We start from the raw sequence: 25531 nt of genomic DNA, 5'->3' as shown, positions 1-25531 counted from the left end.
CTAATTCTGCTTTTTGTGAGGTTTGGTTCATGACATCACGAGAGCGGTCAGCTGACCAGTGGAGGAAATTACGAAGTCTGATCGACTTTTGTCAGATTTGAAAGGAGCCTGAAGGTTTGGTAGCGTTTGAGCTGCGATAACTCCAGCTTCATGTTTTTATCCAGGTGGATCCTGGATCACATTTTTTGTGCTGATGCTCACAGCTGGGAGGGAAAGAAACGGGATGAATCACCTAAATTATCTTACTGTTGTAGACAAAAAATACAGTAGCAAAGCATCATTTACATGCAGTTATTCACTAATAAAGCAGAAATGTACTCCTAACAACAAATGAGAAACATGAAAACTGATTAATACAAAAGCAACAGACAGAGTCAGCTTCAAAAATGACTTTGAACAGCCAATGTAGAGTTTATTAATAACGTCATGTAATAAAAAAGACTGAGGATTTTATGATTTTAATAAGTTCCTAATGAATCTTCCTCAGGAAAACAAATATATAGGTCAGTTACCTCTGTTGGGTTGGCAGCATGCAAAACCATCACTATATAATGAGCCCTAGACCTGTTATACACTCTGTTACCCTTCATTTGTTGTGATTTATTTTCCCTACTTTTATTCCCACTTGAAATTAGTTCTTTCCATGAATCTTACTTCCCACCAAATAAGGAAAAACGCACTAAAAATACTGATTTGCATGGACACCAGGTAATTTTTTATTAAATCACCTCACACTGATCTGTTCATATTCCACTTTGACATTTTCCATTTCGTTGGTGTCCGTTTGTATTTTACTCAAACTGAGCAGATCTAATCTTCTGAAATCATCTGAACCAAAATTATTTAGGTTTACCAGAACAGCCTGTCTCTCTCTACTGTCTGTAAGGGGAGGATTTTGTGTCTTAGCTGTTGACCTGAACAACAGAGATGCATGATGGGACAACTAGCTGTTGCTTAGTGGTTTAAAGCTCTTTACGGGTTTTTCTGACACTTGCTGTATTTATCTGCAGTGCATTAGACAGACAGACATCACACCCCGCCACTTTTCGTTATATTTTGTTTGTTTGTTGTTTTAGATTAACTTGTACATCATCAACTGTTACATTGGAGGCAGAAAGTCTCATGCTTTTATTGTGAAAGCGAATGAAGCGATATATGACTTCCGCTGAGGAATCCGTGAAGGAAACAACTGAGGAAGAGGAGGAGGAGGAGGAGGAGTTTTCTACAGCTGCAGACGGAACGTCAGAAATGATTGCGTCGAGTTTCAGGGACTGTCAGGTGAGCGTTTTTAACCACAGATGCAGTAATAATTTTTATTTTAGTTAAATTCATAGTTTTTTCGCTGTGAAGTGAAGTTGCACTCGCTAAAGTTAAAGAGAGACTTTAAACTTTCCTGCTGAGCTAATCAAAGTCAGCTTGGTCTGGAAAGTGAAGCAACAAAGTTTTCCATTTAAAATGAACTTTGGATATTTGTGCTGAGTAAATTTTCTGTTGGGAGATGTGCAGTTTTGTCATCTGCTCTGCAGGCGTGGAAAGATGAGGCTCTCCCGCTATCGACCAGCAGCAACGAGGCGTCCAAACTGTATGACGCCATTCTCACACAGGTAACCTCCCGAGCATCTGTTTACAAATAAACCCACACGTGACTATTTTATAAATTATGATTAATATGTGGTCCAAAACAGACTGCTGGAAAATTTACATTTGTTTCAATTAGTAATCACTGCAGATGTGTTTTCTACACGGGAACTTAATTATGAAGCCGTCTTGACTGTAGGAGGCGCTGTTTCTCCTCTACACCTGTGTTTTCACACATTTCACCACCACAAATGAAGACAAAAACGTAAATGAGGATAATTATGAAAATGAATTTGCACAGTTTGAATCAGAGCTGCAGAAAACATTGCATGTGTATCGTGACTGCAATATTGATATCAGGTGACTTTCTGAAGCGCCATATCATTTTTCATATGAATGTAATATTTAACCAGCTGGACAGAGTCTACAGGCCACAGATCTTCACAACAAACACAAAAGATATCACCTAACAGGTCAAAGGTCACGGAGTGAAGAAAGCATTTGCCATTATTATCACCATCAGAACTGTCCAGAAAAATGTTTTAATCACTCAAAATACCAATTTACACAATGACAGTAAAAGTAGAGTATGTATGGGAACCAACAAGCTGAAAATGTTTTCTGTTGACGTCTAAATATTTTTTTTAGCTTTTGTTGTGCTGAAATGATGAAGGTGAACACTGAACCTCCAACAAACTGCGTGTATTTTAATATGATATTTAATACTGATTAAAGCACCATCAATATTTATCCACATAGACCTTTACACAGCCACAATATTGGTGATCAATGTATTCAGCAAAATCAGTATATAAAAGAAAACATAAAAATCAGGTTTAAAAACTGAAACTAAATGGATACGGTCTGATTAGGTCATTTTTAGATGTTCAAATTCTGCCTGAATAAAAAAGGCTTGAGCTTTGTTTTAAAAAGTCGTCAAGTTGAGCTAAATATGAAGATCTAATGGAAACTGCTTGACATAATTTATGATCATAGTGTTTTGCGGAGGTTTATGGATTAACACCAAGTGTTTATTTCAGTCCTGCTCCATTTCTATTTGCATGTTGTTGCACACGTAAAAGATTATAATTTTCTTCCCCAAGCTGAGTGCATCTTTAAAAATGAGCCATGTGATGTTAAACCTGTTTCTGCTTGTCCAGTATGTGAAATGGAGGAATGATGAAACACTGGGAGGAATTGAAGGATGTATTTCTGCTATCCAGACAGCTGACCCCAACTTTGGTAAATAACTTCTTTATTCTTTACAAGTTACTAAAATATAAACCTCACTGGGAGTCGACCAAAGAATAAAATCCAAGCATCGGATTAAGTTTAATGCTAAGATTAATCATTGAAAGCTCCAGAGGTCATTAACAAGTGCATTTCTTGTGAGTTTTAGCAAAAATAGTTTTCAGGTTGAATTAAATAGTTTTATTGTTGTTCAGAAAGAAGAGAAGATGATTTCTTTGACATTAATAAATACTTGAAGTTATTGATGCTAAAGGTGGTTCTACTTGGTCTGCATTTAGCTTGTGTTGCTATGGAAACCTTCTTTAATTTTAAAATGCACAGAGGAGATGCAAAGCAACTGAGCTGCACCAGGCTGAAAATCAAATTTAGTTGAAGTGTTTATGGTTCCTGCTTTTATAACAGCATTTAGCAAAGTTATTGGCTGCATATTAAATATTAAAGCTCAGATCGCAGCACATGAAGCCGTGAGCTTCAGGTGACTGTAGTGTAGGATGTCTGGTGTTTTTGATTGACCAGTAGTTGTTGTTTTTTAACCTTTTCTGTATTTTTCATATCACTATTATCTGTTGTTTGCAGTCGGAGACGGAAATGAAACTTTAAAAAGTCTGTAGAACCCTTCTGGGTCCAAAACAACAGAACCTTAGAAGAGCGTGTGATTTCATGTGATTTCATGTGATTTTTCATGTTGACTCCTGCACCATGGGAAGGAAAAATAAATATTATTAATTAATATTATTATTAATTTATTGATGCCTCAGTTATGGGCCATGTGATCAGCACTGGGTTGGAGCTGATTGCCACGACAAGCAGCCCCCGGCTGGACGAGCGCCTGGCCAGCGCTGTGAGGCGAACGGTGGAGCTTGCCAGCAGCCAGGATATTTCTCCCCGGGAGAAGCTCCATGCCAAAGCTGTGGAGCTCTTCTCACGCGGGTAAGATCCAGAACCAGCTGCAGGCGGTCCGACCCAAAAAGGTTCGATCAGGGATGGGAGGGTGGTTGTTAAAGAGGTTTCGTTTGTGCAGCAACCAGCTGGATGTTTGAAAATGTCACATTTAGTCATTTTGAGAGCAATTAGATAAGGAAGATGTAGCTTCTAAAAAAATTGTAAAAACATTGGTGCCTTATTTATCAGTTTAATAAAATAAAACTTATTTACTCAAATTATATCATTTGTGCTTTTATTACCAAAGATGATCTGAAGAAATGCTGAAAGCAGTTTTACATTAATCATGAATTAGCTGTGATAAACATGTTTGAGCCGTTATTGTCGGCCATAAGGTGGCCATGACTCGTCATTTTAATATTTTTGTCCTACGATTCAGCGACAAGAAAACTGCAAAACATCCGAAACACTGAATGTCTGTAAATCTAGACTAAAACCCTCCTGTTTAGAGTTGCTTTTGATAAATGAAATATTAACATTCTGATGTGCAACGACGGCACTTGACCATATGTAATGTATGACTTTGTATTTTTGTGTTTTTATCATGTAAAGCGTCTTGAACTGCCTCGTTGCTGAAATGCTATAAAAATAAACTTGAAACAAAGCAGGTCAAAGTGCTTCACACCATAAACACATAACAGAGTAACTAGTTATGAAATCAACAAACATTTTGTCAAATGCCATCATCCAAATCATCACATATATTAATCAATGTTTGGGTTATTAATAATCAAAGTCAACTTTAAACAGGTCGTTTTTTTAGCCCCAATTTAAAGGAACTTTGTTGTGTTTTATTGTAATTTCCCGAGAAGGTGAATTTTGGGCTTTTATCATCTATAAACCATAATCCTCAAGATTAACAAAATACCAAGAACTTAGTTTGCAAATCAGTAATTTTGTTTTTTTTAACTGCAAGATAATTATTACATTTGTCGTAACTCATATGATCAAAGTTTGTGCAAAGCGTCGCTGTGATGCTGTGGGCAGGAAGCATCTCCAGTAGCAGTCAGTCTGGCAACAAATCAGAGGACACCTCTGACTGAAGGTTGTTGCTGCGTGATAGCGTCATGACATGCTAACAGCTCAACTTCCAGGATGACGCCATGTTGGAAAGCACTGCTCATCCATCTCCTTTGCTTTTGCCACTCCTCTTTAAATCTGTTCATGGATGGAAGAGAAGATTGAATGCTCCGGCTCTTCCCTGTTGTAAAAACAATACTTTGTTGCCACGGTTACACATCATGACTGTGCAAGATAAAAAGTGAGAGCAAAAATCCTGCTGGCTGCAGAGCATCCAAACAAGAGTAGTAATTGTCTAATTGCTGTCATAACGTGTAGAAGTGAAAAAAGTGAACAGAAGTCTAGAAAACCAAACTCAGAGCTGCTCTAACAAGCTGCCACTAGAGCGGCGCTGTTCTGCAATCAATCAATCAATCAAAAATGCGAAGTATGTCACTGTTAAAACTTCAGTAAAGGTTTTATTTAGATGAGGAGGGAGTGTGCATGCTTAGGGTAATAATTACTTGCTGATTTTTTAAATTTTCTCTCCTTGAGTGTGAAATCCCCGTCTGAGCTCCTGTTGTTAGCCAGAGTATCCGCCATGTGGGCAGGATGGAGTCCCCGTTTCATGCTGGGGTTTATGAATAAAAGAAGAAAAGTCTGGACTGCAAACCAGGAACTGCTGGTTTATTTTTCATGTTCGCTGCTGAAATCTTGATGTTCTTTTGAAACGGGACTCTGTGCATCATTCTACCAGTCCATGTCACCGCTGAGGTCTGTTAAAGTCCCGTTCGATAAGACGTGGGTTCCATTGTGCCACAGGAAATGGGTCGCTTGTGAGCGGATTAGAAATAGTTTATCAGGAAATAGTTTTTATTCATGAAGCTGTTCTTTCTCTGTCTGCATGTGATTCAGTCATGCGCTCCAGATTAGCAGAACCCGACGCAGAATTCACGACAGTCACTCTACGACAGCTGGACGTTTATTATATCCTGTAACGTTAAACAGACATTTGGTTTCTTAACGTCGCCTCAGAGGATTCTCATTTCTCCCCAAAGCTCTGTGATCCTCCTGCTGTTCTCTGAACGTCTTCCACAACTTTTTGATTTCTCTCTAACAATGAGACGCGTTTCTCTTGTAGGAATTTCCCAAAAGCCTGTGAAGTGTGGGAGGAAATCCTGCTTGATCATCCCACTGACATGCTGGCTCTGAAGTTCGCCCACGACGCCTACTTCTACATGGGGGCCCAATCACAGATGAGGGACTCTGTGGCCAGGGTGCTGCCCCACTGGAAGCCTCACACGCCGCTGTCCAGGTACCCGGTCCAGCTTACCGGTTCTGTGGTGCTGGTTTACTGTGAAGCTGTTGTAACTGTGAGTTTAACCATAAATCAATCTAATAAACCATTTCCGGTTGAAGGTTTTGGGTCATTGTTGTTCTGGAAGATGCGATGATAACCTGTTTTCTGAAATGAGTCCATCAGATTCATATCTGAACAGAAAGAGGCCCACAGCATCACAGATGTTCCACTATGCTTAACAGAGATACATGTCTCCATATTTCACAGCAGGAGTGTTTGTTGCTGAAAAGCTCATAATTGCCAAATGAGTAGAATCTCCTGATTGGACCTCTGACTTTGGGCTCTATTGGCATATTGGGACTGTTGTAGATTTAAAAAAAAAATGATTGAGGAGTAAATTTCCACCAAAAATTTCTGTTATAAATATCAACACTTCTACCAGACTTGCAGTGGATGATACACGTCTGCTGATGAGCCAATAGTGGAGCTAAATGTTTATTTTGCTGACTTTAAAAGTGGACTTTACTTTCCTCAAATGTTTCCTGATAAATCCTGTAAAACTATTTTACTTTGCTGTTTTTTAAAGTTTGAGTTGAATAAAGTTCAACATCTGTGTTGAAGTTTATGTTCATGCTCTTATTTTGAAGGGGCTGAAGACTGTTTACAGCAGTTCTGCTTTGTCTCCCCACATTTCACTGACTTTATTTCAAACATACAGCAACAAAGTAAAATGGAGACGGAGGAGAACAAGATCTAAACATAAATACGATGTATAAAGGCGTGTTGGAAAATGTTAACTATAATAGAGCTTCAGGTTAGCACAGCTAGGCTAGTTAGCGGTGTCCACCACTGCTAACCTGAATAGTTTTCTCTTGTCTTCCCCATTTTGAAAGAGCCCAAGATAAATGAGCCCATGTATCATTTAAATCCCAGAAATGGAGGAAGTCAAAGATTTTCCCTACTTAGGAATTATAACGTGTGAAGAATTGCCCCAGAGATTTTGAAATTTTATATTTGTTTCTTAATGAGGGATTTTCAGTGTGAGATTTTCCCACTGTAATGAATTATGAATTTAATTGGAACACGTGTTTACCAGTGTGTGGGAAGGGAACGCTTTAAATAATGCAATGTGTCATTATAAGAGGCTTATTTGCTCTGAGTCAGATTGTGTTTTATGTCTGTTTTTCTGTTAAAAGTACATTGTTTCCAGTATTTTCTAAAAGTTTGTTTGCCTTCAGTTACCTGAAAGGACAATACTCCTTCGGCCTCCTGGAGACTCGTTTCTACGACCAGGCTTTGAAAGTGGCCATGGAGGTGAGCGTCTCTGCTGGTAATGGGTTTCTTTGTGCGTTTCTTTGTTGACAACACAGCAGCTGTGTGTCTGAGGTTATCTGCCTGGACTGATTGTGTCAGTCGGCCACCCTTCACTCTGAAAGCCTCATGCATTTAAAGCAGCTGTGACATGAGAGTCTCCACGAGAAAAGAGCTGAGACATTTCAAAATAAGTTATTTAAAGTGAGGACTGCAGTTATTTTTTGTGTGAATTGGTCTTTCTTGTTCCAGGGTCTCGCCTTGACCCCTGATGATGCTTGGGCCGTCCACTCTGTGGCCCACGTCTATGAGATGAAGGCAGAGGTGGACAAAGTCGTGAATTTCATGGATAGCAGAGAGAAAGACTGGCAGGTGGCGTTTTTTTTTTTTTTTTCATCACATCATATCTGGAACATTGTAGAAAATTCAGTTTAAGGTTTAAATATTTGGAAAATAAATATGAAAAAGCTGCCATTATTATTTCTAGGGGTCTGACATGCTGGCCAGTCACAACTATTGGCACTGGGCTTTATCCTTCATCGAGAGGGTGAGGACAATCATGGCTTTATTTAGATTTGATTATCTTTAGGTTCTAGTTTGTAGTGACATTTTTGTTGCTTCATCCTCTGCAGGGGGAATATGAAGCTGCTCTGCAGATCTACGACTCCCAGGTGGGTTTGAGTTGCCTGGTCCAGGTCCGAGTTGAAGGCTTAAAGGGGGCAGGCTATGAAAAATCAACTTTATGAGCTTTATATCATGATATGACATGATGTATCAGAAACATACCTGGATTGTGATGACATCTTGAAGGCGGAGTGGCATAAAGGGCAGGAGCTTCTTAAAGAGACAGAGACCAGTTCTAAGGCATCCAGTAGAAATTCAAGTTTCTTTCCAGTTATGTTTGATATAAACAGCATTTTCATAACTGAAGCTATCATAGTTAGCTCATTGTGCCTGGAAAATACATAACACTCATCAGTTAATATTAATTTGGAAATTTTCAGGATATTCTGGGATATTCCTGGTTGGTTTCGTGGCTCTGACCCACATTTTTACTATAACCAATATATGTTTTATTAAATTCGAAGATGAGGCTGTTTTCTCACATCATGGATGCTGTTATACTCCCGGTGTTAACATTCATTGATGCTGTTATCAGTAGCTGTAAAATATGAACCCAGTGTAATAAAATATCTCCTCTGAATGATTAGCTCAGCTACCTGCCTTTATAAGCTAATAAAAATGTAACCATGACCCACTTTGTGTAGCATCAAACCAACTGCACTTCATTAGTCACATTTTAGAAGCAACATTAAAGAAGGAAACTGAGTATTTTGTGGAGATCTATGTGGTCTTAACAAAAGCAAACTTCTCTTTAGAATTATATCTGTTCATTTTTATCTGCATTTAATTAGTTGTTTGGTCAAATCGGTTCAAACATGACATGGAGGCTTCAGGCATTTTGGTTATTAGCTTTTACTATGAACGTTATAATAAAGAAAATATGTAAGAAAAACCATTTCTGGCTTTGGGAGCCGTTATCAGCCCTCCTCTCCTCCATCGTGTCTCTGAACATCGTGTCCTTCTCAGGACTCCAGTTATGGAATATGACAGAAATAAAATATAACTGCTTTCTTTTTCAAAACACGCGTCTAGCAAGACTTCTGGCTATTTTTCCATTAAATCTATTGTTTTGGCCCATTTTGCCTGAAGAAAAGTAAATAGGACGAAGTTAGGCTTCAAACATCCAGTCAGAGCTACGGCAGGATGTTCTTGATGTCTGCACAAACGGGCTGGAGTCACGTCTGCAGCGTTGAGTCACACAGCATCAAAACACCAGGCATGCAGATTTAAAGAAAGGCGTGGTCCTCTTGTGAGTCGAGAGCTAATTGCAGATAAATGTTGAATCCAAATTTAAGATGTAAGAGCCAAAGAACCACCCCCACAAGGCGCCTCGGCGTCGGCTGCCAGGGCTGAGTTAGTCAGGATGAGACGGTGTGAGACGAACGTCGGTTATTTTCTGAATCCTGCAAAAAAAACATTTCATGAGGTCACTGGATTCTGCTCTGCTGCGTTACAAACTACGATTTATGCAGATGTGGAAAATAAAAAGAAAATATTTTTTATAATATATCTACATGTGACTTTCATGTTAACAGATAAAAGTTACATTGTATTTTTGTATAAAAAATGAGGATAAAATTATTTACTTCTTCCTAAAAGCCAAAAAATTCCACACAGGTGGAGAAAACCTTTGCTCTGTAATTAAAACATGAAGGTCAGACAGAGAGATCATAGAAAAAGACCAGAACTTCTGGAATAACAACGTCTGAACAGGCGAGTCTAAGCCTGAATATCTCAAACTCCAGAACGGAGGAAACTTTTGGCCTAAATAAATCACAGCATTCCAGGAAGTAAAGCTCATGGTAACCTTTAAGCATGGCGGTGGAAGTGTCATGCTTTGGGGATGTTTAGCTGCAGCAGGACCAGTGCAGCCCACCGTCACTGAATCCACCAGGATTCTACCATCTGAATAAAAATGAAAGATCTGCAACATGGCAAGAGGCGTCCTGGTCTAGTCAAAGCCCAGATCTGAATCTTATTAGGAGACTTGAAGCGTCTTAGTTATTTCAACTAAAAGGAAGGTAGGGTGTCCTGCCTTTCCTCAGATTAAAAACACATTTATATTTATATCCGTTTTCTTTTAGTTGAGATGAAACATTGATTTGGAAACATTTACTAATTAAAACTGAATATTTAATGTAGTTTCTGGAAGTAATTTTCCCCTTTGGCTGTAATATTTTCTGTCCTTCAGTGTTTTTACATAAATACTGATGATTTTTATTTTAAAGATATTCAAGCGTTGTAAAGCCGGGGCCGCCATGCTCGACATCGTAGACGCCTGTTCAATGCTCTACAGACTGGAGATGGAAGGTTGGTGTGACGTTATCTGAAGGCATCGCCAGAATATGGGAAATAATGATTATATTGTTGAACGGTTTCTAATTTAAATCCTCTTGCAGAAATAAATTGAGTTTTTTTTCTTAATATGTTGCTAATGACCAGCTGTCATGTCTAATTTAACACAATTAAGACTTTAGTCTGAAAGCAAGAAGACTTGATGAGGTGAAATGATCTCGGTTTATTTTTACTAGTAACGTCTGAAGAGCAGCAGCAGAGATGAGGATAATTATCCATGTTGGTTGGTTGGGGTCAGAAACGTCTTCCTGTTGCAGGTGTGTGTGTGAAGGAGCGCTGGCGGGAGCTGCTGCAGGTAACCCGGCCTCACACCGACGACCACGTCACGCTGTTCAACGACCTCCACTTCCTCATGGTGGCGCTGGGGGCCGACGAGGACGGGGCCGCTCGGCACCTCCTAGAGGGCCTCCAGGAACTGGCCAGGTTGGTTCCGTCCCAGTTCTCTTCACTGCACAGCTCCACGCTGTCGTGTTGCATTCGACTTTTATGTAACACAGAAACAAACGCGGCAGAGCGTGGGAGGTAAGACTGAGGAAGACTCTGAGCAGCTTCATCGGCTGGAGGAAGGGGCGGGGCTTCCCTCTGCAACAGATGCTGAACACCAACAGGATTTAGCTTAGTCATATAAAATGATTATTCTTTGTTCCCTAAAGTTGTCAGTTTTAATTTAGCAAACTGTGTTGAGCTGTAATCCAGTGAACTGAAGCTGGATTAAAATCTGCAGATTTACTGTTTGTTGTTTTTGTCCCATTTAATGTTTCAGGTTATCAAACAGTTTCTTGTTGCACTAAAAGTCTTTTACTGACGGGAATCAGAATGAAAATGAAGAGGAGAAAACAATTAAATTAATTGTCAGAATAAAATATTTCTAAAAAAGTGTTTTATTTTAATTATGCAGTAAAGGTCGACTGGCTGCATGGAGGACCAGTATATGTGATGACTCCAGTCTTGTTGTAGGAACATGACCTCTGACCCTGGCTGAGGCTGTTCCATGTTTCCTCACTGAGTGGATAATGGTTCTCAACGCGATGCTCTTTGTTCCTCATCTGTTGTTGAATAATTCAGATCTGGTTCAAATGTGCTGCTTTCAGATCTTTTGGCCTACTTCCTGCTGTCAGTCAGGTTTAAAATATTTCTTCATTTTTTTAGATATGAGTGATGAAGTCGACTGTAAAGAAACTGAACCAAAAACAGTTTTTTTCTCAGGTTATTTTTTTGTTTGGTATCAAAATTTATTTGATTCTTAACTTTTTAGTGAGACCAAAAACAGAACAAAGTCTTTACGGGGTGAATATCTTTTCACATCACTCTATTCAGTTCATCACTTTCCAGTTTTGCATCTCCCATCTCAAGCAGCGTTCATGATTACGGCTTTGTAGCTTCTGACGTATCGCACTGCTGTGGTGTGGAGTGCTGGGCCTTAGGTGACGTTAAACCTTCTCCTTTATAGATGGATAAAAATGCCTGAATATTCTTTAGAGTCTGCAAAAGCAAAACTTTTTTTCTTTTTCTACAGTTTCCTGTGTCTAAACTATTTCCCCTCACAGGGAACCGGGCGACAATCAGCAGCATCGGCTGGCGAAGAGCGTAGGCATCCCGATGTGTGAAGCTATGATGGAGTACAAGCAGGGCAACTTCAGCCAAGCTGTGGCGCTGTTGCATCCTTTACGTTACAGCATGGTGGACATCGGTGGCAGCGACGCTCAGGTGAGGAGAACAGACTGGATACGTTTTACAGAGAAGTCTAAAAACAAAGCAAACAGTTCAACGTCCAACTTCGAGTTTTTTTTCTCATTGATCATGTTGTTTTATTCAGGAAAAACCAGAAATCTGTTGTATAAATGTTTCCAGAAGTGAAGCCTGCTGTGCTGCATGTGGTGTGAGGATGCAGAGCACAGTGCACCATCGTATGAATAATAAATCTTTGTGATGGACGCTGATGCATTTTATCTTCCATGTTCAGACGAGTTCTCCGAGGTCCTGCAGTGAACAATGTATGCGGAGCAGAAGCTGCTGCTGCTGCAGTGGAGCCAGAGGTTTGCATCTCTAATGGCTTTTTCCACTGCTTCTTCCAGAGAGACCTGTTCAACCAGCTGCTTATTCATGCAGCCATGAAGTCTGACAACAAGCAGCATCACAAACTGGGAAGGTAATGTTCAACTCGCCTCTTATTACACGTTTCTCTTCTGTTTTTACTGGCTTGTTCACAATTCAAAAAAACTTCAGCTTACAGAGCATTGTAAATGTTTTCAGGAGTTTTCTTTACATTTTTCTGGCACTTTGTGTTTATCTGCTAAGTGGAAATAAATTCAAGCCCTTTTATAACTGATAGTATTAATCAGTTGTAAATTTTCTGTTTGGTGTCATCTGGGCATAAACTCCCAACAAAATACATTTGAGTTTATAGTATAAAATGTGGGAATGTTTAAAGGTTATGAACATCAGTGATGGATCCTTTAGCTCTGATTGGTGGTGGACACACTTCCACTGGTAGCAGAGCAAAGGTTTTGATTGGCATTTTTGCAAACTTTGGAAACAATTTGGCTGTTTTGTAAACTTTTTATTTGAATGAAGTTTGACAAGTAGCTTAGTACAGCTTTTAGCATTAGCTTCTGCTAAATACTGTAGCAATTTAGCAGAACTGGAGTTTGATTAGTGCTTTAGGGTTAGCACAGCTGTTAGCGGTGCGCTCCACTGTGTGTCATTCATTTAAAGGACTCAGTTCTTTGTTTCCTTATAAAACATAAACCACCTCCAGCTGTTCCTTCCTTCCTTCCTTCCGTCCTTCCTTCCTTCCTCCCTCCCTCCCTCCTGACTCATATTTTCAGTATCACTGTTGACACAGACTTTATATTAATGTTCATATTCACTGATCTGTCGGGTTTAATGCTTCATGTGCGTCTCGTCACACCAGGCTCCAAATATATATCCATACATTTAGCTGTAACCTTCTCTAAACTTTAATATGTGATGAAATTTGCAGCATGTATTGTTATATCACCGCAGTAGTTAATTCCTTAATGCAGCCAGGATGTAATTATATTCAGACGGTTAATGAATGTTGGTAATTCAAGGATAAGCTCTGAATGAGGCCTGAATGCACACCTGTAATTAGTGCGTCACCCAGGACAGATGTTGGCACCACATGTAAACCTAAAACTAACCTCCTGCAGTAATTAGTGCAACAAATCAGCCTGGAGGAAAATGTTCAGCTAATGGATCTTATATAGGAGGAGGAGTTGGTTGTTCATGATCTGCTTTCTCCAGAACTTTGCACAACGTTTCTATTACATTAGAAACGTTTCAACATTGTTTGTCTTCAGATTAATTTAAGTTTTAATCTATCAGACCTATTCTTGTAAGTCTCAACCAATGAACACCTGGTTCATTTAATGTCTGATAAACAAAATGAGGATAAAACCGTTCATGAATTATGGTTGATGTTTTATAGAATTAGCTTCTTTCATTTAAAGAGAGTAAAGTATCTCAGCCTAACTGACCATTTGGACTCTTCTGGACCCAGATCTGTTCTGTGGATCTTTGTTAGAACAGAACTGGACCAGAACTTTCAGGTTTTTTTCCAATTATCCTTTTGGCATATAATGTAATTTATACTGGTTCACTGTTACTGCAGGAAAATATAATCAATCCCTTCAGATTTGTTTTTGTGATCTTTTGAAATAAAAATTACAGACTTCATGATACCTTATAAATATTTGTTTTCATGAATAAACCTTTGTAATGAGGAAACGATATTCTTTCAAAACCTTAATTAGCTGATTAGCAGGTAGGAGTTGGTTTCATTTAAACTGAATGTTTTGACCATTTTGGATGCGTTTCCACGGTCAGCTGCTGTGGAAGGACCTTTCTGCTCTGACCTTAAGCTACTGAACATGATTGGTTCTGCTCTTCACTGTCCACCTCCCGTCGTCCCCCGTGTGCACAACACTAGCTATTTTTCTCCTTTCTATATCTGACACCATGTTGCACTTTAATTATTGATGGAGTTGTTCTCCCAGCTTGAAGTCTGGCTGAATCTGTTGGTCTCTGCTGTGTCTCCCCAGATGTCTGCTGGTGGAGCGTGACGCCGTGCGGCCCGACTCCCCTCTGACCCAGCGCCTGGTCCAGAAAGCTCTGGCTCTTCACGACTAGAGGGATTGCAGCGCGCGGGCGGGTCCCACGTGAAAACATCAAAGCGCCGCTCTAATCTGATTTTGTGTTGTTTGGGTTTAGGAGACATGAAACCCAGAGGAAGGATCTGCTCCCGTTAACCAGAACGTGCTTCATTCCTCATTGAATGTGAAATTATGAAGAAATTGTTTGAAAAATCCGTCATATTATACAGTTCAAAGTAATATTCACATTTATTTTCAAATGTATAACTTTTTCAATACACTTTTCTATTAGTAATGAGAACCAATAAATAAACACTTTGCACTATGCATGTGTGTCACAGTAAAGTGCATGAAAACAGTTTTGCCAAAGGATATGTAATCTAGATGTGTTGACTCTGATTGGACCAGAACTTCTTCCTTCTGCCCTCAAAACGGCGAAGCGATCTCATCTTGGATCTGAGAGATCAGGATCTGGGACAGCACGATGCCGGCAATCTAGAAAACATCAGAGCGCAGCGGTAATGAGCGTCTCAAGGTCCCGTTGGAACCGATGCTGCTGCTGCTCTCGGTTTGGCACAGTCAGGAAAATAAACTCATTTACATCTTAAACTTTTCACGTTAAAACCTTTTGCATTCAGCCTTTTATGCCTCAGAAGTTTGGAGAACAAGCAGCAGCAGAACACTAGAAAAATGTCACATGACAAAGTTGAACTAATGCAAAGAAACTTATTACCTGAATAATTTTATTAGTCCAACATAAACAAAATCTATGCTGAGCGTCTTGTAATGTTATGCTCTAATATGTATTTTATAAACGTGACAAATCTTTTCACACATCAGTAATCAACTTTGATATGAATCACCAATGAGACGAGCTGATCACCTGAAGCTTTGCATCTTCTTGTAATTTTATGAGTTTCTTCTGTTTTCAAGTCTTTATTTTCATAACATGACTTCATTCTCATAATTTCAAAAAACAGTTTACCCTCAATACTTGCAAATATTAAAAACTGTTTTCCTTCTTAACAAATCAGTTTGTTAAAAATGTTGAGGTTTGAATACTTTTGGTATTTACATTAGTCGAGATGTTTCCAGCGCTGGGTGGAAACCTTGTTGTTCTTAAAGTGACCAATCGGTGTTCGTTCCCCAAACATCAAAGGAATTGCAGCTCTGATGTGATTGGTCCGACGGGATTTATGGGAAATGCAGTCAGATGCATGTGAGGCGCTCCTGCAGCGTGATGGTTTGATGTGTGTGTGCAGCTCCTGATAACAGCCGACACGTTAATCTGACTTCAGATATTAAGGGACTAATTGCTGTGGGAGTGAAGCTGCTGCGCAGCCGTTCTTCATGAGTGGGAGGGAGCCGTCAGCATTTTCCTTTTCAGACAAAGTTAGTTTTACTGCTTCACTTGGTGCTAATCCTCACCAAGTCACACAGTAGTTAATTTACAGTTATTTCTTGGTATAAACCTGGTTTAAATCATTCCTTTTCTTGGGTTTTTATTAAATTTGCTTATTTTTCCCTCATGGTGCAGAAATTTCACCCTAAATCAGAGTTTAGAAAATCCTCAGAAAGTAAAAGTCTGCTGCTGCTTCAGAACAGATTGATGAAGTGTTGCTGAAACTACTTGAACGCAGCATCCAGCCTGTCCGCTCAATAGGTTGATTACTGGCCGCTCCACCCAGCGAGCCTCCATTGACGTGTTCATTGACCCGTTGTGGCTCATTTAAAACCAAAGAGCTTCTTTTGTTTCTGGTTCTGAGGTGAATTAAGCTGGAGGTCACCTGAGGTAAGGCCAGGCCCAGGGTCAGCGCGCCCACCAGCAGCAGGTGAGACTCCATCCACAACACCGCTCTGTCTGCACAGCCCACAGAGTAGATGGACCCGTCTACTTCCTGGGACTGCTGCGTCTGAACGCCGAAGCCACACATGGTGTTGATCACCGACTGCAGAACAGAAAGAGAATATCAGCATCATGCATGATTAAACTCCACACTGGGCCGCTCTGACTGCGGCTGGAAAAACTAAAGATGATCATCGTTACACCTAATGAGTCGAAAACCATCATGAAGGGAGCAGGTGAGGCTGAAGCAGCGACTGGAAGCTGCTGCAGCAGCCTGAACATGCAGTCAGCCACCAGCAGGTCGCAGCACTGCATCGACTCTTCTGCCGTTTAATTAATTGATTTTTCAACCATGTTGGAGAAGGTTGCTGCGATCCGTTTTCTGTACAGCTTGATGTTTAATCAATACTGGCCTGATGGCTCAACATGAAGTCTTAAGTTTCCCTCAGTCGTACCTTCATGATGTGCCGCTGCGTCTGCATAATAATGACGATATTGAGCATTCATGCACAGAAGCAGGATCTATAAAGGCTGGCATGCACCATCCATACACACACCATGTGTAGACAGCTTGCTTTGATGCTCAGAACATGAAATCTCATTAGAACTCAGTGAAATCACAGCCAGCGCTGCTAAAAAGGCCTGTGATGTTTTCACTTCCTGCAGATCCGGTGAGCTATGAGCACATGATGCATGTGTCCATGTCAGGCCAACCAGCATCACTTTAACAGTTAAAGACAGTAATACACACAGTTTCTGATCCCATTGTTAACTGGACGGTTTTCCAAAGGAGCCACAGATCGGCTGAGCTGTCAGCCGACTCTGGGAAAACATGGAGTGTGTTCTTCAAAGACGAGCTGATGCAACTGGGGGGTAAACATGAGCCTGTCCCAAACCTCCTCAGCAAACGGAGCAGAACAAATAACTCATCTTTGTTTTTAGCAGCTGACATGTTGCCTTTGAGCAACTTGAGAAAAAAACCAAAAGCTTTTTTTCCAAGAGTCAGCGTCTCTTGAGGGGAATCTATAATTATTTACATTCTTTCAGCAGAACTTTAGAAAAAACCAGGGTTTACTGAAGAATAAGAGGAGCAGCAAAAGCAAAGGAGATGGATTAGCAGAGCAAGCCAACAACTGGGACACGTTATGGCCAGATATTCAGCTGTCATACAGCAGCAATGTCCTCAGTCAGAGGCCTCTTCAGATTTGTTGCAAGACTGACTGCTACAGGAGATTCTTCTGGCCCACAGCATCACCAGCTGCATCCATTCTTTGAATTTTTTTGGATGATCCGAGTTATGAAGACATTTCATTTCCCTTTGGGGTGAGGAAAGTTCCTCTGTCCTGGATGAAATCAGGTGATTCATCCTGAGGACGGCTGCTTCCGCCACATCGCTTCCATCTGATGTGAGGTTGCTGCCTTCAGGCAACAAGCAGTTGCTGTTTCGACAAACAAGTGGAAATATTTGGGGTCAATATGAATCAAATGCTGCTGTGACTGTTTTCCACTGACTGTACGGCATGTTGTACGGATAAAGTTTGATGCGTTTGAAAAGTTATCGGTTAATCTGCAGAAATCACCTGGAATAGACCTGAACTCTTCTAATCCAGCATGACTCTGAACTGTAAGCTGCACTTACAAACCCAGATAATCCTCTTTTAGCTACATGGAGGATAATATTAGCATATAGAGAAATATTTAAATGTTACATATGACTGAGCAGAGACCTGGATTAGAAAGGAAAACTGGCTTATTTTACACAGTCCTGTCCTCACCAGTTACAAAATAATGATCTATAGGTACATAAATATGCTGATATTTATGTGCGTAAAGCCAATATTCCACTCTGTTACAGTTTTGTAGTGAATTGTTTACGCTGCTGTGTGTGAACCCACCTCTCCAGGAACCGGAGTGCAGCAGGAGAACGGCACGGCGCAGCGCTCCGAGCTGGGGTTTTCCTGGGAGCAGTTGAAGTAGAGGTTCCAGGACCAGTCGGTGTAGTTGTTCCACCCACAGCACTTAAACTGAGCCAAGCACAGAGCAGAGGTGTATATTTAGAAACGGTCTGGTGTCGTGCTGGCCGTCTACGAGGGGAAAACCCTGGAGCCAGGATGTGCAGATGGAGCAGGAATATCTCCTGAGGAATCCCATGGAGCTGCAGGAAATGCATGTTTAGCTTCTCATGTGGAAAATCCTCACTGAAGCCAACATAAACACAAACAGAGCTGCTGTGTGGTGCAGTCAGGTGTGTCTGTGCCAAACCACAGCACCTCTTTCTGGATGTAATCCATCAGATTCTGCAGATCCAGGTCATCCCTGTAGTGAACGATCGCTTTCTTCACAAACTTCCCCAGAGCATCTCGGGTCTATGAGAGAGGAAAAAACGATTTAAAAAAGATAGCTTTGATATTATAATTCCCATCTTTTAAAAGAAATTAAGTCTTAAACTGTGAAGCGTCAGAAGACTCCAGCCTGCGTTAATTAGTGGAGGAGGTTTTAATGGCACACTGGGAAACGTCTTGCTGCAGATGCTGGGAGATCCCAGCAGAGCCGGTGATGGATAATAACTGGAATCATTTCAGACTCCGTCAGCGCTGCCACAAGTCAGCCAGGTACTCCTGAGTAATTCACCAGTTTCCATGACGATCTAGGGCTTTCATCAACAGTTTGGGTTATTTACATCTGCATAAAGGCAACAATGAAGCATAATAATCACACCTGAAGGGCCTCCTCAAAACATGAGCTGCAAATTTAAACCCAGAACAAAGACGACTGAAAACCTTTAAATTTTAGTGTTTCACTCAGATTTTTGTAATTATTTGCCTCTGAAGAAAAAAGAAACATGAACGTATCTTCTAGCCTTAATCTAAACCAGTAATTAACTGGAGAAAACATTCACTCCTGAACATTTCCTCCACAATCTCATAGTAAAAGGAGTTCAACACAAATGACCACAAATTTCAGATTTTTCTTCATAAAACAAAAGCTGAAAACAGCGTAGCATTTTGCTTCTTCACATTTACGTCCACTTTTTGTTGGTCAAACTTAATAAAGTACATTTATTGATGTAGCGTGATAAAATCTGGAAAAGGCCAGCGGGTGTGAATAACTGACATCATGCAGAACGAGGATGTTCATTCTAGATCTGATGCATCTGCAGAAACCAGCTGAATGTGAGTCAGGATAAAGATAACCGCTTAAACTTACACATTAGTTATTATAATGCAATTCTTATTATTTCATCAGAAAGTGAATAAGTGTCAAATAAATGATCTGATTCAACAATCTGTATTAATCTGAATGAAGTTGCTTCATGCTGTTTATGGCCGACTATTATACAGAATTGAGTATTTTCTTATTTTAACATGCTGATGACGTTACAGTTAGCATCACAGAACTCCTCAGATATAATAAAAGCTAACAGGGGCTCTGTATGCTAATAACCTGCTGAACCTTAAAGTTTCATTAAGCTGGAAATGAACCTCAGATCTGTTTGCTAACGGCGTCATAAACTGTTCAAATTACAAACTGTGTTGAAACAGTTTATGTTGATAAATACTATTATCCTCCAGTCGTTTTACTGAATCGTGGGAGGATTTTTAAAACCCCTCCTCAACTCTTCGCCTCCTTCTGCTCCTGTTTCCAGCTTGGCCCAGGGGCTTTGAAGCCCACCGTCGCACTGTGTCATTAGCGGGAAAGTCTCCTTTAAGGGATCTGCTGAAATGGAACATTTGGTTCCACTTTGAAGTGCCGAAGCATCTGAATCATTTAGCGAGGAAGGATGCTGGGAGGGTTGTTAAACTGCTCTGTTTAGCAGCAGGCAGTCCGAGCGCCGACAGCGGAGAGGCGCCATCAAACACCAGGAACATCACCACCGTGCGCTGATGTGCGGCAGCGGCGTCCCTGCTGGCTGTTGTACTTTTATTCCCAGTGGACCCTTAATGGAGAAGCTACTGAAGAGGATAAGTGAAGCGAGAGCCGCTATTAGGATGAAACACGGTTCCAGAATAAACCGGAGAGATGCATAAATCTGTAGCTTATGAGGCAAAAGTCAAGATGAGAAACAAATACCCAGAAACCGTTGGCACAGAACCTTCTACGTGTTTCTCCAGGAAGGAAATGCGCAGGAAAAGAGAAAGAACATGTTAAAAAATTAATTCCTGCAATAACCTGGTTCCTCAAAAGCTAAAATCAGGGACACTCCTAAGATATCCATTAATCATGAATGATGCGTCTGTTAAAACTGCAGTATCAAACTTCCATAAAAATATATTTTTTGATTTGTTGAAACAGTCGCCAATCATTGAAAAAAAAAAAAAATCAAGCTCCTCTGCTAACTACAACCAGCCAATCAGAGCGAGGACGGGCGGGTCTTAGGCTACAATCCTCCTGCTGCCTGAAGTGACCCTAATCTGATTTTTTGTGAAATCTGATTTTTTTTTTTTTTTTTTTTTTGGTGTTGTCGTTCACACCAAATAAATCCAAGCTTTATGTGATCTCCAATATGAACAGCAAACCACCTGAAGGTGCCACACATGCATGATGGAGGGAGCAATAAGGTTAGAGAGCATGATCAGCGGTTTGCCAACCACCATCAAGAAGAAGAAGAAGAAGAAGAAGAAGAAGAAGAAGAGTTCAGAATTTTTCCTTATGCTGGGAAAATGTTTTGTTTCTATAGATTCCGTAGAAAGGATGCTAAACATTTCTTTATAATAAACCTGCTAATACTCTTTGTTAAATTTTACATTCATAAATGCAAATTTGCTAATAAAACACTTTGTTTCTCTCTTTTCATTAAAGATATGGAACTATATATCAAATCAATAGCAGAATCTACAAATGAAAAGGCTTTAAGGACAATTTCAATTTGTACGTCTTTGCATGTTCTTATCTAATCACCCCTGGCTGTTCTGTTTACTGTTGTATTGTGTTGTATACTTCACTATGTTAATTTGATGTATACTAATTTAATTTAAATAAAGTTCATTGAAAAAAAAAAAGAAGAGTTCATTGTTGGCAGAAGTAAACATGGCTGCTAATGGCGGAGAATATCTTATGATTTTGAAGTTGTTGTCCATTCAGAGCCAGAACATTAACCACTTAATCCTCCTTATGGTTCACCATGGCTGGTTTTCTTCCTGACTGGGGAATCAGGACACAGAATATTGACGTTGGTCGAGTATTAATGACCTTCAGACTCGGGTCACATTTAAAAAGATCAGATATCGGATGTAGGATCACATATTTGAGTGGCCTGACTCACATTGGGAAAAAATCGATTCTGTCTTGATCAGACTGTCTGAAAAGATCAGATACAGGCTGCATTAAGGCAAAAAATAAATACAATAAAATAAAATATATATATGATAGTGCTGTCAATCATGCTGCCCCCCTCCAGCTCTCAGGCAGAAATGCTAAAGCTAGTTAGCATGACCACTGATGACAGTGGATGAAACAGTTTTCCTGGAACAGTAAGTCGTTTCTCATGTTTAGCAGAAAGTACACAAAGTTGTCTCATATTATTCTGTAACATGGCAACCCTCTTAACAAATATATATATATAAAAAAAACAATATATATTTTAATAAAAGTTACATACAGCAGCTTTAAGGCCCTGAAAGTGGAGAAAGTGTCTCCAGAACGGTTTGTACCTGATCAGAGTGGAAAAAGCCCAGAACTGCTATAACCAGCTGGATGAGGAAGACCAGCGTCAGCGTGAAGGAAAACTGGAGGACAAATTAAAAAGACCAAAACATTTCATCTCAAGTGACACATTTCCTGTCAGGCGTTTGATGTGAAACATGATTCCAGGTTTAGAGACATTTCAGCTACTGGAAGGAAAACATGCCGCCAATATTAGTGATGCGTCTTTTTGGAGAATTACCGTCTTGAGGAGGCGAATGTTCTCTCTGAGGGCGCCGATGCAGCCGCAGAAAGTGATGAAGAACATCACCACCCCCACCACAATTAGGATGACAGCTGGGTCGATGAGGAACGTGTCCCGCACCGTGTCTGGCAGAGACGGGAACACAGCCTGCCTTTAAAACGCTGCCATCCTCTAGACTTCCTGTTTCTAATCTCTTGTCAACTTCATTGTTTGCAGAAAGCAGTTTCCCGTTTTTGCTGCGGCCCTTCCTGTACCGACTGTCCTGACGCTCTGAAACCATCAATGATGATTTGAAACTGAAGGATTAAGCAGATGCAGAGGTTTGATCGCAGGGATTAGCCTCAGGTTAATCCTTTTCTGTTGTCCATGAACTATATACATCCTAAATTAAATGTGAGAATTGGGAGGAGGGAGGATGAAGCTAAAAGCTAACCCCCCGTGTTTCACACCAGGCTGCAAACAAGATCTCTGTTCTATTTTTACTGGGATGCAAACATAATCCAAACAGGCCTTTCAGCATGATTACATATCTAATGGATTCTACTTTCAATGCCGTTTTATACTTTTTAATCTGTGATTTTGTTTAACGTACCTGTAGCTTTCTGGACTTTGGCATAAACCCCGATTCCAACAATCAGCAACGAGAAAACCTGCAAAATCACAAGATAACCAGATTGAGTCGAACGCTGAGAACATGAAGGTTTGGTCAAATACCCCAAACTCTACACCCACAAACAAACACGTTTCATCCACATTTTAGTGATAAACCAACAGTAAGTAGGACTAGACAGCTTAAAAATAAAATCTGATTTTTTTCACAACAAATACAATTTATAAAAGTAACTTATTTCAATCATCCCTTCTGTGAGTTGTACGTCTAAGTTTTAGGGCCAGACTAAGAGTTTATGTTTAATTCCAAAAATATAGTCATAATGTTACTGAACAAGTCATTTTAACTTCCCATCCATCCATTTTCTTTACACCCTTGTCCCTCAGTGGGGTCAGGAGGTGCTGGTGTCTCCCCAGCTAATGTTCCCTGGACAGGTCGCCTGGACAGGTCGCCAGTCTGTCGCAGGGCAACACAGAGACACACAGGACAAACCACCATGCACACACACACTCACACCTAGGGACAATTTGGAGAGGCCAATTAACCTGACAGTCATGTTTTTGGACTGTGGGAGGAAACCGGAGTACCAGGAGAAAACCCACCATGCACAGGGAGCTTCACTCACCCACGAACCATGAGTGAAAGAGTTTTTGTGTTCTCATAGTGGCTGGGAAAAAATTTCTGACTTTTATTTATTTATTTTTTTTTTTTTTTTTCTGAAATAATTTATAGATTTATGGCGAATTGCATAAATATGAAGAATAAAGTTTCTCAGAAAATGACAGAATAACTGGACTGAATAAATTCTCAAACGGGTCAACAGGTTCTAAAAAACACCTGAAGATAAGAAAATCTTTCATTTGAAGCAGAATATTAATAAAACAGCTCAAAGCGTTTATGCAGCCAAAGGATGCATGTACGTATGAACGTTTTGCAGCCATGGCAACCACACCTTCTTGTTTTCATTGTTATAGATGAACAGATGGAAGGCTGGAAATGGTGACCCTCAGTTTTAATCGCCCGAATCTGAAACATGTCGAAGATAAGCTTTGTTTTAATATTGCAGCTTTTTCCTAGGGAACTTTAAACACATTTTCCAAACAAACTGGTGTTTTTTTAGGGGATTTTATCTGAAAGTCACAGAGTTGAAATGTGAAATATACAAAAAAATCTTCTTGACTAAAAGGATTATTTTTTCCGAGGTCAGTCCTGGTTACAGGAAGCTTTACTTTGTTTCTTCTGTGTGCACCAGAGTTGCTCCAGGAAATGTTGGAAAGCTGCTGAAGATGGAAGCTCACTTTAAATAATCGTCCTGATAAAACGGCTGCAGGAGGAAAACAGGTGCTGCTTCTGGCTGCCGGCTCTAATTCTCCCGTTCGCTTTGATTCCTGGTCTTACGTTTAACAACAACCTGCTTAGCTTGGTTGTTATTTCCAGCCTGCAGACCCACAGCCTGACTGATGATTAGGAGGTGTGTGTCTGTTTGAGAACAATGATTCTGCTTCATCTTTAATAAACTTGTATTATGTTTGAAAAGCACATTTTGGATTTCTGCAGGTCTGAAGATTCGGTTTGGGGTTTAATTAGAAGCCTGCATGTCTCTTTAAAACTTCAGAAGGAGGAAATCGTTGCTTTTAAACAGTTTCTTTACAAATCTAGAATCAATAAAAGCACCTTGACAAAACAATAGGTGTAGAAACATGGAGAAGATGTGTTTTCTGCTTCCAAAGCTTTTGAAAAGGGACGATTTTTCTAAAGAGGCTTCATCGGTTGTGCAGGAGAACCAACCCTCACCTCCACTTCATTTTTAGCTGTCTTGTTTTCCACCGCCCATGTGTGTGTGTATGTGTGTGTGTGTGTGTGTGTGTGTGTGTGTGTGCGCGTGTGTAGGTGTGCGTGTGTGTGTGAACACGCGTGGTGGTGAGGCATGCTTACGTACGCAGTGATTGTATTCCAGCTCTGTTTTTCAGCCTTTTCAAAGGGATGATTCAGTTTCTCCCAGAGGATTTTGCTGCAGAGGTGAGCTGAGCCACGGGACGCGGGACAAAGGCCTGATGGATTAGGGCTGCGGCGCTCACTCCGGTGCCTCGTGTCTGATAAACAAAGTGAACACGGCCCGGCTGTGCGGCGCTTACTGCTGATTGGCTGTGATGGCAGTGAGGGCGCGCTGCAGTGTTTTTGTGTTGCTTTGGATGAGCCGCGGTGTGATGATGGAGCTGAGGGGGGGACAGGTGTGGTCTGTGTGTAAAGCAGGAGAGCGGAGGAAATGAAGGCAGGTAGAGTTTTAATGTGTGTGTGTGTAGGTGTGTGTTGGAGGTCTGACACACAGGTCATCACAGCTCCTCAGTGCCTATATCTACTTATGTAAATGGCTCGAATAACCAGGAATCTATTGCAGAGTTTATTATGCTGAAGACTTCCCACTCCCTGAGAAACAAATATGCATAATTATGTGCATTTTAAGATCCTGAATATATATGAAAATAGATTCCAGTAGTGAGCAGAATGAAGGCGAACATAATCCATCTATTTTCCATATAAACGTAACCCTGACAGTCCCAGGCGGGCTGGGTTCATATCCGCCACAGACACAGCAGGTTCAGCCATGTCTGGTTCTGGACAGTAACCAGGGGGGGCTGACAGGTCAGATTCCACTAAACGTGTGTGTGTGTGTGTGTGTGTGTGTGTGACTCCATTAGTGTGAAACTCATTT

At 40.5% G+C, this 25531-nt stretch overlaps 2 protein-coding genes across 2 annotated transcripts; one reads left to right on the top strand and one right to left on the bottom strand.

Moving 5' to 3' along the window:
- The first annotated feature begins 1140 nt into the window (after positions 1-1140).
- On the top strand, positions 1141-14802 carry ttc38 (tetratricopeptide repeat domain 38). Its single transcript, XM_008436529.2, has 14 exons — positions 1141-1278; positions 1527-1604; positions 2739-2820; positions 3588-3759; positions 5912-6085; positions 7309-7384; positions 7634-7753; positions 7869-7928; positions 8014-8052; positions 10234-10315; positions 10618-10783; positions 11908-12067; positions 12436-12509; positions 14425-14802. Exons 1-14 carry the CDS (start codon positions 1144-1146, stop codon positions 14510-14512), a joined length of 1506 nt encoding a protein of 501 aa, XP_008434751.2. The 5' UTR covers positions 1141-1143; the 3' UTR covers positions 14513-14802.
- On the bottom strand, positions 14706-25425 carry LOC103481202 (tetraspanin-33-like). Its single transcript, XM_017310684.1, has 9 exons — positions 25362-25425; positions 24758-24777; positions 22801-22858; positions 22206-22333; positions 21973-22047; positions 18592-18687; positions 18217-18345; positions 16263-16424; positions 14706-14970 (listed from the first exon to the last, which is right to left on the bottom strand). The coding sequence occupies exons 1-9, from the start codon at positions 25423-25425 to the stop codon at positions 14902-14904; spliced, it is 801 nt and encodes a 266-aa protein (XP_017166173.1). The 3' UTR covers positions 14706-14901.
- Between the last annotated feature and the right edge of the window lie 106 nt (positions 25426-25531).

This window comes from Poecilia reticulata, linkage group LG19 (genome assembly GCF_000633615.1).
Source record: "Poecilia reticulata strain Guanapo linkage group LG19, Guppy_female_1.0+MT, whole genome shotgun sequence".
Taxonomy (NCBI): Eukaryota; Metazoa; Chordata; class Actinopteri; order Cyprinodontiformes; family Poeciliidae; genus Poecilia; species Poecilia reticulata.
Note: the sequence above shows the minus strand (reverse complement) of the source record. Positions and strands in the feature narration are given on the sequence as shown.